The sequence below is a fragment of the Mus caroli genome, unplaced genomic scaffold (genome assembly GCF_978045245.1).
Source record: "Mus caroli unplaced genomic scaffold, Mus_caroli_1 scaffold_13, whole genome shotgun sequence".
Classification (NCBI taxonomy): domain Eukaryota; kingdom Metazoa; phylum Chordata; class Mammalia; order Rodentia; family Muridae; genus Mus; species Mus caroli.
In genome coordinates, this window is record NW_028227268.1 from 18,470,771 (window position 1) to 18,487,519 (window position 16,749).

At 44.4% G+C, this 16,749-nt stretch overlaps 2 protein-coding genes across 3 annotated transcripts; both read left to right on the forward strand.

The window, feature by feature from the left end:
- Positions 1-1,048: 1,048 nt before the first annotated feature.
- Lyzl6 (lysozyme like 6) lies at positions 1,049-8,992 on the forward strand. Of its 2 annotated transcripts, none has more exons than XM_021178048.3 (5): positions 1,049-1,113; positions 3,017-3,202; positions 4,933-5,091; positions 6,105-6,183; positions 8,717-8,992. In XM_021178048.3, the coding sequence occupies exons 2-5, from the start codon at positions 3,064-3,066 to the stop codon at positions 8,784-8,786; spliced, it is 447 nt and encodes a 148-aa protein (XP_021033707.1). In that variant the 5' UTR covers positions 1,049-1,113; positions 3,017-3,063; the 3' UTR covers positions 8,787-8,992. The 2 variants fall into 2 exon arrangements, with proteins under 2 accessions (XP_021033707.1, XP_021033706.1); XM_021178047.3 differs by having other exon boundaries at positions 1,057-1,203.
- A 355-nt stretch (positions 8,993-9,347) lies between these two features.
- Positions 9,348-13,209, forward strand: LOC110304567 (endogenous Bornavirus-like nucleoprotein 1). Its single transcript, XM_085829203.1, is given in 6 exon segments — positions 9,348-9,357; positions 10,321-10,426; positions 10,428-10,693; positions 10,696-11,053; positions 12,299-12,443; positions 13,195-13,209. Coding segments are annotated over 6 exon segments (900 nt in total).
- The last annotated feature ends 3,540 nt before the right edge of the window (positions 13,210-16,749 follow it).

The window sequence follows — 16,749 nt, forward strand, 5'->3', positions numbered from 1 at the left end:
CTGCAGCATCTGGTCCGCTAAGTTGCCCTGCTTCCTAGTCATAGAGCTCCAGGAAAAGTGAATGGGACTCTGAGAATCACAACTCTCTGAGGCCATCATCAGCTCCACAAACCAGAACCTGCTGCCCCTTTAAAAAAAAAAAAAAAAAAAGGTCTGGGAACACAGGGATCTCTCCTACTGCTGATGGACTAACAAGGCAGATTCTGAACCAAAGAAACCCAAGCCGAAATTCAAGCTGTACCAAGAAAGAGAGAATGGCGCTTGCTAAATCCGAGAGGGAGGTTAGGGCATCTAAGGGAAGGCATTTCGCAAAACCAAACTTTAAATCCATGTCTTCTTGGACATGGGCTGCTTCTGCCCTCTAGTGGCTGCTGGCTAGCACAGCAAGTACCAGCTTCAGGCAGTTGAGCGTTGTTTCCAGACTTCTAAATTACACTGTGTTTCTCTACCATGCTTGACCCGTAATTACCTTTCCTCGAAATGTATCTTGCTTAATGATAGTAATTTCTAAATATTTTTCGGCACCATTCTAAAGTATTGTCACGCTCTAATAGGTAGGTAGGTCTTTTTTGTGAGCATGTAACAGAAACACAAGTCAAATTTGTTTATGTAAGAAGAGTACTCACTGAGTCCCAGAGAGTGGAAAAGAGGTGTGGGTGGGTCCTTGAAGGTTGTTTCTGGACTGGATTCTGGACTCTACAGACTCTCTACAAAAGATTGGAGCTGCACAGGGGCCCACAGAAATCAAAATGCAGGGTATAGGTCCTGAGCAAAGTCCCACAGCTCTGCAGAGTTCCAATCAGAATATAAGCACAAACCCAGCAGCCCAGGGGCAGGATGTGTAGGTCCTCTTTAGAAACTAAGGTTGTCCTGTTCCCAGAAAGGAAGGGAGGTAGCGGGGTTCTGCCCATTGGTCCGCCTTACACCTTGCCTTCCAGACCCATCTACCATTTCTACCTAAAGCCTGCACAGTTTGCACAGTTCAACCCGGCGTATTTCCTGGAGAGTGGTGATGTCACAGAACCAGAGTTCCAGAAGGCTGAGGTGGCCAAGAACACATGCCTTCTTGAGATGAAGGAGAACAATTAGCCAGATGGGTCCAGAGAGTGCTTGGTAAGGAAGAGGAGGCTCCTGCCACTAACCATCTTGTCCTGTAGATCCTCCCAGAAGGGCCTGAGCTGGCTGGGAGCTAGGGCCAGAGAGGTATGCTTTGAAGCTGGGTAGGGCCACATGCTGGGACTACTATCACCCCAAAGGGAATCCCTGAGGGGCTCCATGGGCCAAGCCAGACATTCCTGCGTCCCAAGGCTTGGAGAAGCCTATCTCTGAGGTACATCCTGCATCAGCTGAGGTACATCCCTCAGCATCGTACACCTAGTTTAAAGAGAAAGACACACATCCTAGGGCAGAATAGGGAGGGCTGCAGGACATATCTGAATTCAACAGATATTTGCTATTTATCGGAAAGTCTAATTTAACAGGACTTCATCTGTTCTATTTGCAACACCAGAGCAGGGTAGTGAGAGCATCCAGAGAATGTCCTAAGTGCATGCTGTGTGACAAAGACAAATCAAGAGACCAGAAGGCAAGCAAAGCCACCAGAGAGGCCACCTCATCCCTGCATATGATGAAGGAGAGGGAGGGATCCTGGCCTTTGCCCTCAGCATCGTACACCTAGTTTAAAGAGAAAGACACACATCCTAGGGCAGGACCAGCCCATGTGTGCGCTCACAGAATGAACATTTTGAAGGACAGAACCCAGTTATTTTATAGATGTTTCCTTCTGTTTAGGTTCATTTCTTTATGCTCGGACCCAGGCTTCCCATCTGTGGCCAGAACACCTCATTAGAGCTTATGTGTCTTGAGGTTTCCCACCCAGAGGTGCACAGTGTCCCTTTGTCCCTCACTGACAATGTTAATTTTAATTGCAAAGTCAAAACATTGGGTTTTGCTAAGCAATACGGGGATGACCAAGACCATGTATACAAGCCCTGATATTTTTCCAGCTTCCACCAACTCAGACCAGCGCCAATAGTAGTCATTATTCAAACCAATCACTGCCCAGGCTATGCTCCTACTGTAGCCTGGGAATCTGCCACATTTATAGGAGTCCTGGTTCCATTCTGTAAGGAATGCGAGACCATATATTTATCTTATTCATTACACCGTTCTGATTGGGCAGGTATTAGTAAATAGATCTGCATTTCACACATGGGGACCAGAGACGTAAGTATGTTGTTCAAAGTCATACAGCAGCCCAGCCTTTGATAGCTGACAATGGGTGGGAATTCAGAGTCCTTGATCTTCAAATACACACACACACACACACACACACACACACACACACACACACACACCATTAGAGCGAAGATTATTTATACAATACGATCATATTTGCTCGTTTTCTGATGTGCATTTATACAGGAACAAAACAGTAAAACCTACAAGCAGCCCACCAGGAATGGCATGAGGCAGGGGCTGCAGTGGTGAAGGTCATATGTCATGCACCTGGGAGTATGGGTTGGGGCATATTGGCATCCCGTGTCCCTGTCCTTCCTCTGAAGGCACACGCTCAATCCATACCACAAATGCTGGTGAAACAAAATCTGCTCTAACTTTTGCCAACCTCACTCCCCATCCTGGTACCCAAATGCTGCTTGTGCCTAGATACCCATTAGAGGAGGACCAGCCACTGAAGCCAGAGTGGTCTTGATTTTGAACTCTTGAATCTGAGCAATGGGTATATAGAGGATCAGGAGATTTCTCTCTCTCTCTCTCTCTGAGACAAAAAAAAAAAAAAAAAAAAAAAAAAAACATGATATGAACATAAAAGAACAGGCCCTTACCTGTGATATCAAGGCTCTGGTAGTAGAGGCAGGAGGATTGCTGAAAGCTGGCTACATACTGAGTTCCAGGGTAGGCTTGGGGTGTACATCGAGGTTGAGGAGTGGGGAGCACTGAAACTTACCAGGCATTGAGCATTGAGTGAGTGAGGAAATTTTGGTTTCTCTCTCAGACCCCCCAGGCTCTCAGAGACTGCCTAGTGCCCTGTCTCCTTGGACAATGTTGAAGGCACTGTTCATCTGTGTGGCAAGCTGCCTTCTGGTAGTGAATGATGGCAACATCATCCATCGCTGTACTTTGGCCAAGATTCTGTATGAAGAGGACTTGGATGGGTTTGAGGGCTACTCCCTGCCTGACTGTGAGTGTCGTCTCCTTGGCTCCTCCCTCCCCATCCCTCCTCTGGATCTCTTACCTGCCTTCCTTTCTTTGCCATTTGTCTTTCCAAGTTGAGTGCAGAGAACCATCTCCCTGCAACAAGAAGCCTCTCCCAACGTGTCACATCTCAACCAGCGGCTATTAACTGAGCTCTTACTATGCTCTACTGCTTTGGAGGTGAATCAAATTCTTTCCCTCCCAGAGCTTACATTCTAGCACAGCAGCAAGCACTCACACGGATACCAGGTGTTGGTTGGTGGCGGCATGTGCACGAAGAATGTGGTGCAGGCATGCAGTTCCCAGAGTCGAAGGCAAGAGGATTGCTCTGAGGCCAGCCAGGGCTCTGTAGCAAGTTCTTGTCTCAAACAAGCAAAGAGAAGCTTAAGGGGGTCAGTAGATGGCTCAGTGGGTGAAAGCACCTGTCACATTGTAAGCATGACAACTTGAGTTTGATCCTTAAAAAAATGACTTTAAAAAAACAAACAAACCGTGGGAGCCGGAGAAACGCTCAGCAGTTGTGAGCATGCTCTGCTCGTCCAGAAGACCTGAGTTTGGGTCCCACATGAAGCAGCCTATCTGCGACTCCATCTCCACGGGACCTGACACTTCTGGCCTCCACGGGCACCCTGCAGTCACATGCACATACGCACAGACATGCATATAGATAGTTAAAAAACGACTTCTTATACATCTATAATCCCAGCACTCGTGGAGAAATGGGTGGGAGAGAGAGAGAGAGAGAGAGAGAGAGAGAGAGAGAGAGAGAGAGAGAGAGAGAGAGAGAGAGAGAGAAACCAACCTGAAGCTCCCAGGCCAGCTAGTGTGGAATACACAGCGCAGCCGCAGAAATGGGAGAGGTCCTGAAGGACAGAACTGACTTCATCATGTTCTCTCTCTCTCTCTCTCTCTCTCTCTCTCTCTCTCTCTCTCTCTCTTTCTCTCTCTCTCCCTCCCTCCCTCCCTTTCCCTCTATCTCTTCCTCTCCCTACTTCCCTCTCTGCCTCCCTCTGACTCTCTCTTTTCTCCTGTCTTCTTCTTTCTCTCTCTCTCACACACATGTACATGGGTAACACTGTGGAAACTGAAGTCAGGGGAAGGCTCCAAGGAAGTGGCACTGGGCCGTGCTGAATGAAAGAACCACATGACCAGAAGAAAAGTATTCCAGGCCAAAGGAACAGCCAATGCAAAGGCTGTGTGGGAGGGAACTCTCTGCTCCATCTAAAATTTGTACATACATGCCTTTTGATATGTTCTCCACTTATCCTGCTCTCTCTCTCTCTCTCTCTCTCTCTCTCTCTCTCTCTCTCTCTCTCTCCCTCCCTCCCTCCCTCTCTCTCTCTCTCTCTCTCTCTCTCTCTCTCTCCTTTGCTCCACCCCCTCAGCCCCCTCTCTCTGTGTTAAGCCCATACTTTTGTACTTTTGTTCAATCTGTACTAGGCCCCTTGAAGTCAATATGAGCCTGTTTGGCTGTGTATAGCTCCTGGCAAACAGTAGGTACTCAGCAAATGCATAAAAGATTAGTAGGTGGAAAGATGGGGGGATGGCTATACAAATGGAGGGGGAAATGGCTTTTTCTAGCTCTTCAGGCATGCTAGGCTCTTGGGCCTTGTTCTCTCTCCTGATGCCTTGCTTCCACCCCCTTTTTATGTCAACTCCCTACCCACTCAGTCTAGATCCTTCCTAAAGAACGTCCCTCTTTCTCTCTTTTCTAAGGGCTGTGCTTGGCTTTTGTGGAAAGCAACTTCAATATATCAAAGGTGAACGAGAACGTTGATGGTAGCTTCGACTATGGCATCTTCCAGATCAACAGTCGTTACTGGTGCTACGACTACCAGAGTCATTCGGAGAACTTCTGCCATGTCGACTGTCAAGGTCTGGCTGGGAGCCCTAGGGTGGGAGAGGTGAGAGAGGAGACGAGGCTCTACTTACAGGACCTTTCTTCCCAGGCACTGCCTGAGTATGTCCTTCCAGGGATGGTTTAAAGAGCAAGGAATCCCTTGACTGAGCAGATGAATAACCCCACAGTTGTTCCATCCTTGCAAGAGGTCTGAGGGTCCCTTGGGCCCAGAAAGACTCTTCATAGCCAGGCTTGGCCTTGCTGCCACACAGACAACATGCTATATAGTAAGCAGAGATATGCACAGGCATTTTATCCACCCTTCCACACAGTAGAAACTGTTTATGAGCCCCACTTCTCAGATGAGCAAACTCAGGCTCAGAGGAGAACCAAGGTATGATGTCATCTAGTACTATCCACTTGGCAGGCTGGACTGGGAGGAGTGTCAGAGTCCAGAAACTCAAGGCTGACCTGGGGACATACAATGAGATACTATCTGAGGAAGAGAGGAAGAAAGGGAAGAAGGCAGTAGTAGGGGGGAGGGAAGAAGAGAGGAGGGAGAGGGAGGCAGTTAGTCTAGAAATGAATGTGACTTGTGGCTTGAAGTACCCAGGCTAATGGCAGATCACAAGCTGAGTACAAAGTCCCTGTCTCAAAGCTAATCCAAGAGGCTTGGCAGGGTGGCTGCATCCTTCCTACCCTGATATCCCTGGGCTTCTCACCTATAGAAGCCTCCTCTCCCCATTAAGCAGGACCATTTTTGGTCTCTGTGTTGTCTGTTTTGGCATCCCTCATGCCAGAAATCCTGCAGATTTTGGGTGAGCCACTACCTACCTTGACTAGAGAAAGAGCAGGGACCAAAGTCCAGACTCCTCTTGGCCCCACTTCTCATCTCTGCCAGCCACTGTAGGGCTATCTAAGTGGTCCCTAGGATGGAGGCCTTGCCTAACCTGGAAGTACTCAAGCCTTAGGTCAACAAGACAGTGTTTGTCTGGTCCTTGGGATTGGCCTTTGTACCCATCACAGGCAACCTCTTCCTTCTTTTCAGAACTACTGAGTCCCAACCTCATTTCAACCATTCACTGTGCAAAAAAGATTGTGTCTGGATCAGGAGGGATGAAGAACTGGTGAGAATGTGGGGGAACTGGTGGGAGGACTGGTAGGAGGACTACTGGGAGGACTCATGGGTTGAAGTTAGTGGGCACAGAGCTCCAAGAAGGACATGACAGAGCAAGAAGCAGCAGCCAACGAGTTGTGGGCAATCCCTTACAGAGCTTTAGAAAAATGTGGGATTGGAGATATGGCTGAGTGGTTAATACCACTGGCTGCTTTTCCAGAGGACCCTGGTTCAATTCCTCACACCACAGGTCAGATCACAGTCACCAGCAACTCCAGTCCTGGGGGAATCACCACTCTTTTCTGGCCTCCACTGGTCCTGCACACACGTGGTGCTCAAACCTCCACCCAGCAAACACTCTTACATACAAAATAAACATTTAAAAAAAATCTCAAAAATTAAAATGAAAGGAAAAAGATGGGGGTAGTGGATGGCCTCCATACTCTTTGTCCTAATACCCATGTTGGTTCCTTCTCTAATATTGTATTAATAACTTCTGATTGTAATAAGAGAAAGCAACTTGAGCTGGCAGAGGGAACCTTTTTTATTCATACATTTAGATGCTTTTGGTTATTTATTTTTAGTGCATGTGCATGTGTTTGTGTGTGTGTTTGTGTGTGTGTGTGTGTGTGGTGGGTGGAAGGTATGCACTTCTGCATAAATGTGTGTGGAGGCCTGATGTTGATGGCAGGAGTCTGAGGCAGGGTCTCTGGATTGTACCCAGAGCTCACAGAGTTGGATAGTCTGGCTAGCCAGTCAGCTCCAGAAATCCTGTCGCAGCTTTTGAACACTGGAATTACAGGCAGGCAGGGAAGCCTACCTAGCATTTATGTGGCTTTGGGGGGAATTCCAACTCAGGTCATCTCCATCCCAGAAATTTATTTCACGAGAAGGTCGCTTACTGAGCCCACTCAAGGGATGCAACAACTAGGCCTCAGGAGAGGGCAGGAACCGCAGGGGAAGCTAGGAAAAAGACAGAGGCTTCCCATGGCCAGTTCTGCTTTCACTGCATTTGCAAGCCTCTGTTCTCTGCAGACCAGAATCCTTTGCTCCCCAACACACAAGACAGACTATAGCCTCCCAAGTCTGCAACTTAAAGCCCTAAGTGGACCGGTTGGACAAGTCCTGGTCAAAGTTCCAGAGATAGAGACTCTAATTGGTCCAGTGTGAACCAGTGGTTTTCTCCTTGTTCCAATCAGCTGAAAGCAGGAGAGGATTTAAATAATACAAATGTCTCTCCTGCAAGGGGTCTCTCATAATAAACAATGTTTCCTGTTAAAGGGGTCCCCTTAGTGGGACAGATACCCCAAAACTTTTAGCTCCTCAAGGCTGGATGCACAGGGGACCACTTTTCTGTGCTTCAAACTGGACATGAAACTAATACAAATGGCTCCATCTACAGGAATGTGTTAGAGTTATAGAGTGATGAGGCTTGCATGCAAGATCCAGGAAAGACCATTCATGATTATGAGGGCTGCTCCTTTCTAAGGGCAGGTTCAAAGACTGCATCTTGGGTTTGAACTAACTCTAAATCCTATAGAATAGTGCTACCCACCTTCGAAGGGAAATGAGGATTTGAAAATGTGGGTACTTACTAAACAAGGGGAAAAGGTAAGCCCAAGGGATGAGGGAAACTTAAAGAATCAGAAGGGTTGGCCCTGCTAGGAATGAAGGGGATTCTAGAGGCTGCTCTTCAGGGAGGACTCCAAAGACTGGGCTAGTGTGTTGTGCATTGGGCTATACACAGATGGCCTAGTCTCTAGTTGAGCTGAGGTGTGGAACCCAGGGACCCGGTGGTGATAATTCACCTTTTTGGGACGGAAGGAGTTCCTTCATGTCTCCTGGAACTCTGGCTCCTGTTGAAGTTACGGCCCCCACAGGCCCCACAAGAGAAGCATGGTTAGCATAGGCAATGTCCCAAGCTTCTGACCTTCAGGCTAAACTCCTCCCCAGTTACCTAGCAACAGTAAAGCTAACAGCATACCTTAAGAAGGGCTGTTTGGCCCCCACTCTCTTGCTCTCTTGTTCTCTTGCTCTTACTCCTCTTACTCTCCTGTCTCCTCTCCTTTCCTTTCTCTTTCTTTCTAACCTCTTACTCTCTCCCTTTTACTCTCTAGCCTTTCTTCTCTCCCTCTCTCCTTCCCCTTTGTCTCCTCTTGGCCATGGTTGGTCTCTCTCTTTCTACCTTCTCTCCTTTCCCCCTGCCTTTCTACAATAAAGCTCTAAAACCATAGACTGTCTCTGTTCATCTGCGCTTACTCTCGCCTGTGTGGGAACCTCTCTCCCTTAGCCCTCTCTCCCATAACCCTGGGGCTACAGGGTGTTGTCCCAGGGCCCCAGGTTGGGGGCCGCCCCTTGTCCACCCCCACCAAGTGTGGTCAGTGGCTTAGATGCCCACTTGGGGCCGAGTGGAAAGTGTCTGGCCAGACATGGGCTATCCTCCCTTCCCCCTCCTTCCCCCAACCTCTTTAGTTCCCACACTAGTGTGTGGAGAAACAGCACTTACACAGAGAACAAAAAACCTTATATTTTTCACTCCCCAGGGTAGAATGGAAATTGCACTGTTTAGGACGACCACTCTCCTACTGGATGACGGGATGCCATCTGGGATGAGCCAGGGTGCAAACCTACTGGGGAGTCACTCCAGGACCCCTGTACTCCTTGGACATTCTTCACTATTCCGTCGTCTTGCCTTCACCTGTTACTTTTTTCTCTTCCCACTTGCAAGTAAAACTGACCAGAGTCCTGGGGGAAATGTCTTACTTCGGCTCCCTGCTTGTGTTCAGCCAGGCCCAGTTCCTCTGTTCCTATCATTTGCAAACCAAGAAGATGTCAAATAAATATAATTATAGTTTTCAAAATTTATTAAACATACATGTGTTTATTTAGTTATTAATTCCAGTTACATCTGTGTACCTACCACTTTAAGAGTGTTCTAGACCCAAGAAAAAGGAAGACAAATGTGCTCTTGGGTATTCATAATTAAGGTGGTGAAGGAGAGACATCCACAAATATTGCAGTGGGCAATAAAATATTTACTAAAATTTATACATATTGGTTAGTTAGTGTCAGACAACTGTTTTTAAAGGTAAATTGAAGATCAGATATAGGTAACCAGCCAGTAGTGCTGTGAGTCAGGAATAGAAGTGGAGAAAATGGTACTGAGACAAAGCTATGGTAACAGGTACCAGTGATTTGGAACGACTGAGAATCTAGATTAATAATAATAATAATTAAAAAATAATAAATAATTATAGAACCAGCAGAATAGTTTAGCAGGTAACAGTGTTTCCTGCCAAACCTAATGACTTTAGTTCAATTCTAGGAACCTACATGGTAGAGGAGAAAACTCATTCCTGGAAGTTGTCCTGACTTATACCCCTGTGTTATGGCATTTGGTGTGTGCATGCGTGCACACACACTTTTCTGCATAGGATCTTATTGGTTTGGCAGGAGTAGATAAAAGGGACAGTTGGGAGATGTCCTGCACAGCCACTATCAGTAGTGTCTAACTAAACTGGAGTATTTACTTTGACCACTCATTCCTCTACCCCAAGCTTTAACTGCATCAGCAATCAGACCAAGGAGCTGACGATGTACTGGTTTCCAATTTTTGTTAAACCAGAAGAGCTCCATATTAGATGCCTGTCATGTTGCTGTGCCAAAATACCTGGGCGGAAACCAAGGTTTTTGGTTTTGTTTTTTATGTTTTGACTCCCAGTTTGAGAGTCCAGTCGGTCACAGCTGACATGGCAGCAAGAGTGTGGGACAGTTGGTCACATGGCATCTGTCGTTAGGAAGCAGAGATAAATGCTGGTGCTCAGCTCAGCTCGCTTTCTCCTTTTTGGTTGGCCCAGAATCCTGGCCCATGCGATAGTGCCTTCCAAGCAGGTCTTCCTCTGTCAAAACTTTCCTGGAAATATCCTCCCAGACACACCCAGGGCTGTTTCCATGGCAATCTTAAATCTAGTCTGGGTGACAAGGATTAATCATCACAAATTCCAACTTGACCTTAATGCTTAGTTTATATTATTACTAAGTTCTTATAATTAATACCATAGCTAGAACATTCTAAGATGTCTATGAAATGTCAACAAAAGAAGGAAGCCTAACCCAACCCAGACACCTCTTTCTCATGATGAAGCAGAAGCTACGGACACAGAAACAACTGAAATTGGATTTACGTTGGATTTCAAATTGAGTGGTGACTGCAGAGAATATCCTAGAGATGCCACAGATACCCATCCAGGAGTCGACAGAAAGAGTCGTCGACATCAACACACTGTCAATGCTTAGTCATGATCTCAGGATGAGATTCCATCCAGCTACTGGCAGTTTGATCTTCATGTGTTATCTATTCCCAGGACTGTGGGAAGCACTGTGTTCTGCTGGAGTTCTTGAGTGGTCTTACTTCTCCTCGCCTGTCCAAGGGAAAGATTGGCCTGCCTGTGAAACTTCAGTGCACCACCAAGAGGGAATCAAAGAACACGTAATTACATCTCTTGAGATGTCTTCTATAGTTGCTGCACACTCCTGATCGGGTTAGCTATTATTGGATCTTCTGAGAAAATTCGTAGCGGCTCTGAACAAGTCAGGCTCAACAAGACACTCATGGTTATGCTAGGGAAATCTGGCCATGCAGAGTCGGAAACCCACCTCAACACTTACCCACCAAGTGCCACAGTTGATTGGTTCAACTCCCAGCCTTGGGTAGGCACCTTGCTGTTTGGTTTTCTAGCAACCAAACTCAAGTCTCCTGGGAAAGAGCTTATGGATCAGATTCGAATGATGACATCATACACTCAGATGACAACGTATGTTTTGATCAAGCAGTACTTGGAACAGTGCATGGACGGGACAACTGCTTTGTCACAAGTTTCGTATGAGATACTGCCTTTCCTATCCAGGGAAAAGAATCTCAGAAAGAGCCTTAGAGAGTGGTTTGAGTTCATAGCTGCCCTTTACATGGTGACTCCATCAATCTCTCTTTGGCAGCACTCTTCTGGAGGAAACAAGAGAGTGCTACCATGATGGCATCCAAAGCACCTGTAATCCAACCTGGTTCCACTTTAACTGGGTCTCTACTCTGCAGAGCCGGAGAGCAGCAAATCGTGAGATCGGAATAGGTGGAGAACTGAGCCCAAATGTCCAAGATGTCCTTAAAGCTATTGGTGTCATGAGTTTCTCTATGGACAAATGAACCAGTGCTACATAAAAAAAAAAAGTAATATTATAATAGTCTCAGCATTTTTTGTAAAGTAATTTTTATGAAAGTCATACATTCAAGGGGAGCAGAATACATTACAGTTCATTTTATACAATTAAAAAATTATATTTTCAAGGTAAGAGAGATGGCTCAGTGGTTAAGAACACTGGCTGCTCTTCCGGAGGATCCAGGCTCAATTCCTAGCACCCACATGGTAGCTTACAACTGCCTGTAACTGTCTGTAAGATCCAGGGGATCCAACTGCATCTTCTGGCTTCCGTGGGCAATAGGCATATGTAGTGCACAGCCATACATTCAGGCAAATCACCTATAAACATTAAAATAATGCTACTGTCCTTTTGTTATTTTGTTGAGGACAGATGAAAACACCATCATAGACCAGCAAGGATCTGAGGGCTGTCATTAAACTCACAAGTTCTGCGGAGTCCTATTGGCCTCTGACAACCTAGAATTATTGAGCCTTAGGCCTCATCATCTCGCTGGGCATTACTCCCACAAGTAGCCCATTATTATATCTCCCAGAGCACCTTTCTTAGGCTCCAGCAGTTATTTGGATCCATTTTGATCCTTTCCCAAATTTGCTTCTCCTCAATTTACTCCCAGCTTCTCATCCTGCCCTGGCCCAACTCCACATACATACACCACCAGAAAGTCCAGGACGACCAGGGACATGCCTTTAAACATTTCAACCGCAAGATCTCTAGTGACTGAGTTCTGTTTAATCTATCATATTTTAAACCCCTTAAAGTTAACTCCAAGGAACCCATCTTTAGAAGTCATTTCCCACCAGTTCAAAGGTGCTAACTACGTACTATTTTAATCTCTTCGGGAAGTGAAGGTGAAGCCAATTGGATCCTGCAAGTCTACCCTTAAAAATACTCTTGGATTGGGGAATTAGCGTCAACTCCAGCGCTGGAGTGGTGTGGCTGGAGCTGAAGATTGAGAACCGGAAGTCAGCCAGGACTCTGGACATCAGTGGTGATTCAGGCCGCTTGCTTGTGCGCCTGTGCAGGGCGTTGGTTGCTTGCGCAGGCGCAGTGAAGGTAAGGAGTAGGCGTCGACCCTGGACCGCGAAAGCGTTGAGTGGGAGCTTGAGCTCTAGAGGCCTCGCAAGTACTGAAGAGAGGATGGACCAGGCCACCTCTCCGCGCCCTCTGGCTTCGAGTTTCAGCTGCAGGTAATAACTTGGGACGCAGGGCTAGAGGACCAGCGGTCAGTGAGCCAGCCCGGCGCCCTTAGCCAGCCGAGCATTTTCACTGAGCCTCTGGCTCCAGGCTTCAACGTAGTTACAGGATTTTTTTTTTTTTTTAGGTTTGTAGCAGTGACTTGTATGAGGTTAAACCCAAGTGTATTCATGTAGAACGTTCTGTACCAGTTTATGTTGCCTTTAAATTCAAGAAACCACAAGATTGGCTTCTGTTGCTTGTCTCTGGATTTAAGGTGTATAAGCGTGGTAAACCTGTCATTTTTTAATCCAAAGAGGGGATAGTTTATCTTGATCACTCTTAAACGGTCTTATCAAAACTCCCTTCAGGTCCCAGAAAATGGGCTCCGTCGAGGTGTTGTAGAAACTTCCTTGTCAACATGCCAACCAATTTAATTTCCAAGAACTTGTCTCAGGGTGACTTCTCATTATGTTCCTCGATTCAGACACCTGTAATGATTGGCTGCTTCATCGTTTCTTGCTGCCTATGTTTGTCCTTGTAGCTGTTATTGGATCTGGAAACTTAGTAGTGTATTATTATTACACTATCTCTACTTCTGTATATTGTTCAACACTCTATTCCATTCTAGATCACCCACTTCTAATGACTGGAGAGATCGTCTGTCAGACATTCTTTAGCTATTCTGATCTGTTTCTAACCTGTGGATATATCGGTCGAAGCATTTGTATAGTATAGATGTCACTGGAGAAATTACAAAGCAGTAGTGAGTTTTTATTGGCTTTTGGAAACTGAAACCATTTTATAAATCGTAGGTTTTAGGAATTTTACAAGTAAAGCCCACCATTGAATACGTGAAGTCATACTTACTGCAGAGCCTTGCCTTACTATTATTCACCCTCCTGCCTTGTTATCAGCTTAACTATATTTATTTTTTTTTAGCTCCAGTGAATATAGGTAGTTCTGCCTTGTCCCCCCACTCCCCAATACACACACCTTTTATAAATATAGAAAAGAAAATAATGTTTAAAAATAACATCAAAAAAGGGTATAAAGCACTTTAAAATAATTTTTTTATTTCATTTTCTCTTCATGAAGGAAGGTGACTGCCAGAAAGAACTATGGTAAACTTACCTGAAGTAACAACTCCGTACTTCCTACTTGTCTAGAGGAATCCCACTGTGACATATCATACAGCCAGCCTTCCTTACAGAACTGGACATTTCTAACAGGCAGTTTTAGATCTTCAGATAGAGAAGAAAATGTCATTTTTAAATCATTCATTCATTCATTCATTCACTCATTCAGTTGACACATTATCAGTCCCCTAGAGGATAGTATAGACTGTGCTTCGTTCTGGAAAAGAACAAAATATTGGCCTATCAGGTGCGTATTTGCTTATAGACTTGTGACAGAGAACTAAGGTGCATAAATAGATCCACAGACTACTGATTATTTATTACTTTGTATTGTTTATTTATTTTGTATTGTTCAAATCTTATAAATATACACTTTAAAATAATTGAAGTAGATATTTTTGAAAGAACTACTGTACCGTAAGGCTGGGAAATAGTTCATTTGGTAGAGTGAGTGCTTGCCTAACGTGAAGTGGGCTTCTATTTCTAACATCACATTAAAAAAAACCTAAAGCGGGCAGATTGGTATACACCTCTAATCCTAACACTCAAGTTGGAGATAGGAGGTCGGAAGTTCAATATTATCCTGGGGGCAACAAAGAGAATCCAGTTATAGGAGGCCTTGTCAAAAAACAAAACACCAAACAAAAACAACAACAAAAAAAAAAAGAAAGAAAAAGAAAAGAAAAGAAAAGAAAAATCCACAATGATTTGTAAAATATTTAGAATAAATTTTAGGAAGAATTTGCATTCTCACAGATGTGTAGTAATGCAGATGAACTTCTCTCAGTTTTAGTTGCCTGTAAAATTCATAGAGATAGGTGTATTTCTTCCTTTTAATGGATTAGCAATTTGGAGAGGAGGTGGGTGGCTGGTTCATCTCCTCTGCCTTTTGGGTCATATTCTGCAATAGGAGCTGCTAGCTGTGAAGACTGAAACATGCCTTTGCTCACTCTCAAGTCTATGCTTTTCTCTGCCAGACTTTCTTGTTGTTAGCACTGTCCACCAATAGAGGGCAACTAGTAAATCATATGTCCTGAAAATGATGCAGAAAGTACTGTGACTTAAAAAAAAAAGCATTTAGGGTTCTCTTTGAATACAATTAAAAATGTTTTTCTTATGCCATTTAATCTTCACATCCACTCTGTAAAACAAACACTGAGTTTCAAGTATATCCAAAATAGAATCTCTGGCAGATTCTGATACTGTAAGTCTCTTGTGACTTTATCTTAACACCAAATATATGGCAGCTTGACATCAGGCTCTCGTCCTAAATGGCTCACAAAGCCAAGAATGGCCAAATTACTACTTTGGTTTTCATTGGTCAAACAGAGTCATGAAGAAAACTTTGTAGACTTTGACTAACCATACTTTCATGTCACTATAATCAAAGACTATAGGCAAAAGGATTGAACTGGGTTATATGGAGAACATGCAAGAGGACAACTGCTGTTGAAAGTAAGTGGATATATATATATATATATATATATATATATATATATATATATATGGATTAGCCCACTACCTAGAATTAACCACCTTAATCATTTGGATAGTCCATATTTTCTTCATGATTTCTGAAGCATGTCATCAAAATGCTAACATCTAGTAGTTCCTTTGCAAATATTAATCGATTTTGAAGCTATAGGACACCTCACTGTTAGCTGGGATTGTTGGAGTGTTTTTTTAAAAATATATTTTCATTAAAAATTTTAGGGGTTTTGGGGCTGTGACTCAGTAGTAAAGAGCTTGCCTAACACTTGTAAGGCCTTTGATTTTAGTGTCAGTAACACACATACACACGCACACCACATACAACAACACACACACACACAAACACACACACACACACAGGGAGAAGGAGGGGGAAGGGGGAGGGAGAGAGAGAGAATATATTCTAGAATGTACTTTAATTCAAACTCCTAGTAGCTTTACAGTCTTTAGTCTATACAGAAGTGGTGCTGATGTCCCATGACCACAGAAGTCCTTGAGTTGTTGGTGTCCCCAAAGAGTCTGTGTATGAGCTGGAGGAAGCTTTGTTTTCAATGTGGAGAGGGGAATAGAGGAGACACATTATTATTAATTTCTTTCTCGAACTCCCTTGTCAGTGGCAAGTTTTTTTTATTAAGCATATACTTGATAGAACTTTTACATTTACAGTAGGAGAGTTGGCCTACCCAGAAGTTTTGGAGGAAAAAAGGGAGTCATGTTTCTCTAATTCCTGGTTAAGGACTTGCTTTATTGCTAAAATAGTTGCCCAAATCCAAATGTTTTCAGCCTTCAATTACCTTGGCAAACCATTATCTAAATATTTTCATAAACTCTTGTGTGAACATCTAGTTCTTTGACTTCTTATGGAATGGCTTAAGTAATGAGTAAATCCAACGTTGAAAAGGTAGTCCAATTGATTCTGAGGTTTTTTGGTTTTTGTCTTTTTCCTAGACTGGTTCCGAGGCTAGGTAGGGCATCTAAGTCAGAAGCATAAGTGCTAATGATGGTGTGGAATAGGCTCACCATCATCAGTTCTACCAACCAGTTTTGCTCAGTGTGTGATTCAAGCCTTGATCTACAAAAGGCAAGATTCTGCAGGAAGTATATCTTCCCTCTGCCAATTTTAAACCTGTGGGTAAGATTCATGCCATATTTTTGGCTTAGATTTTGGCCAGAATTCCTTAGATTCTGGCACCAGGAACTTCTGGAATAGATTAGAGGCAGTGACAATGAGTCCTATCAGAATGTACCTAAAGTAAGGCCAGTTAGCCAGATGTGTGCTATGACTGTCTTTCCTCACTAGGATAATGGTCTAAGAATTATGGATGTAGGGGCTGGTGAGATGGCTCAGTGGGTAAGAGCACCCGACTGCTCTTCCGAAGGTCCAGAGTTCAAATCCCAGCAATCACATGGTGGCTCACAACCATCCGTAACGAGATCTGGTGCCCTCTTCTGGAGTGTCTGAAGACAGCTACAGTGTACTTACATATAATAAATAAATAAACCTTTAAAAAAATTATGGATGTACTTTTGTTTTTGAAACATAGAACAATTATTAT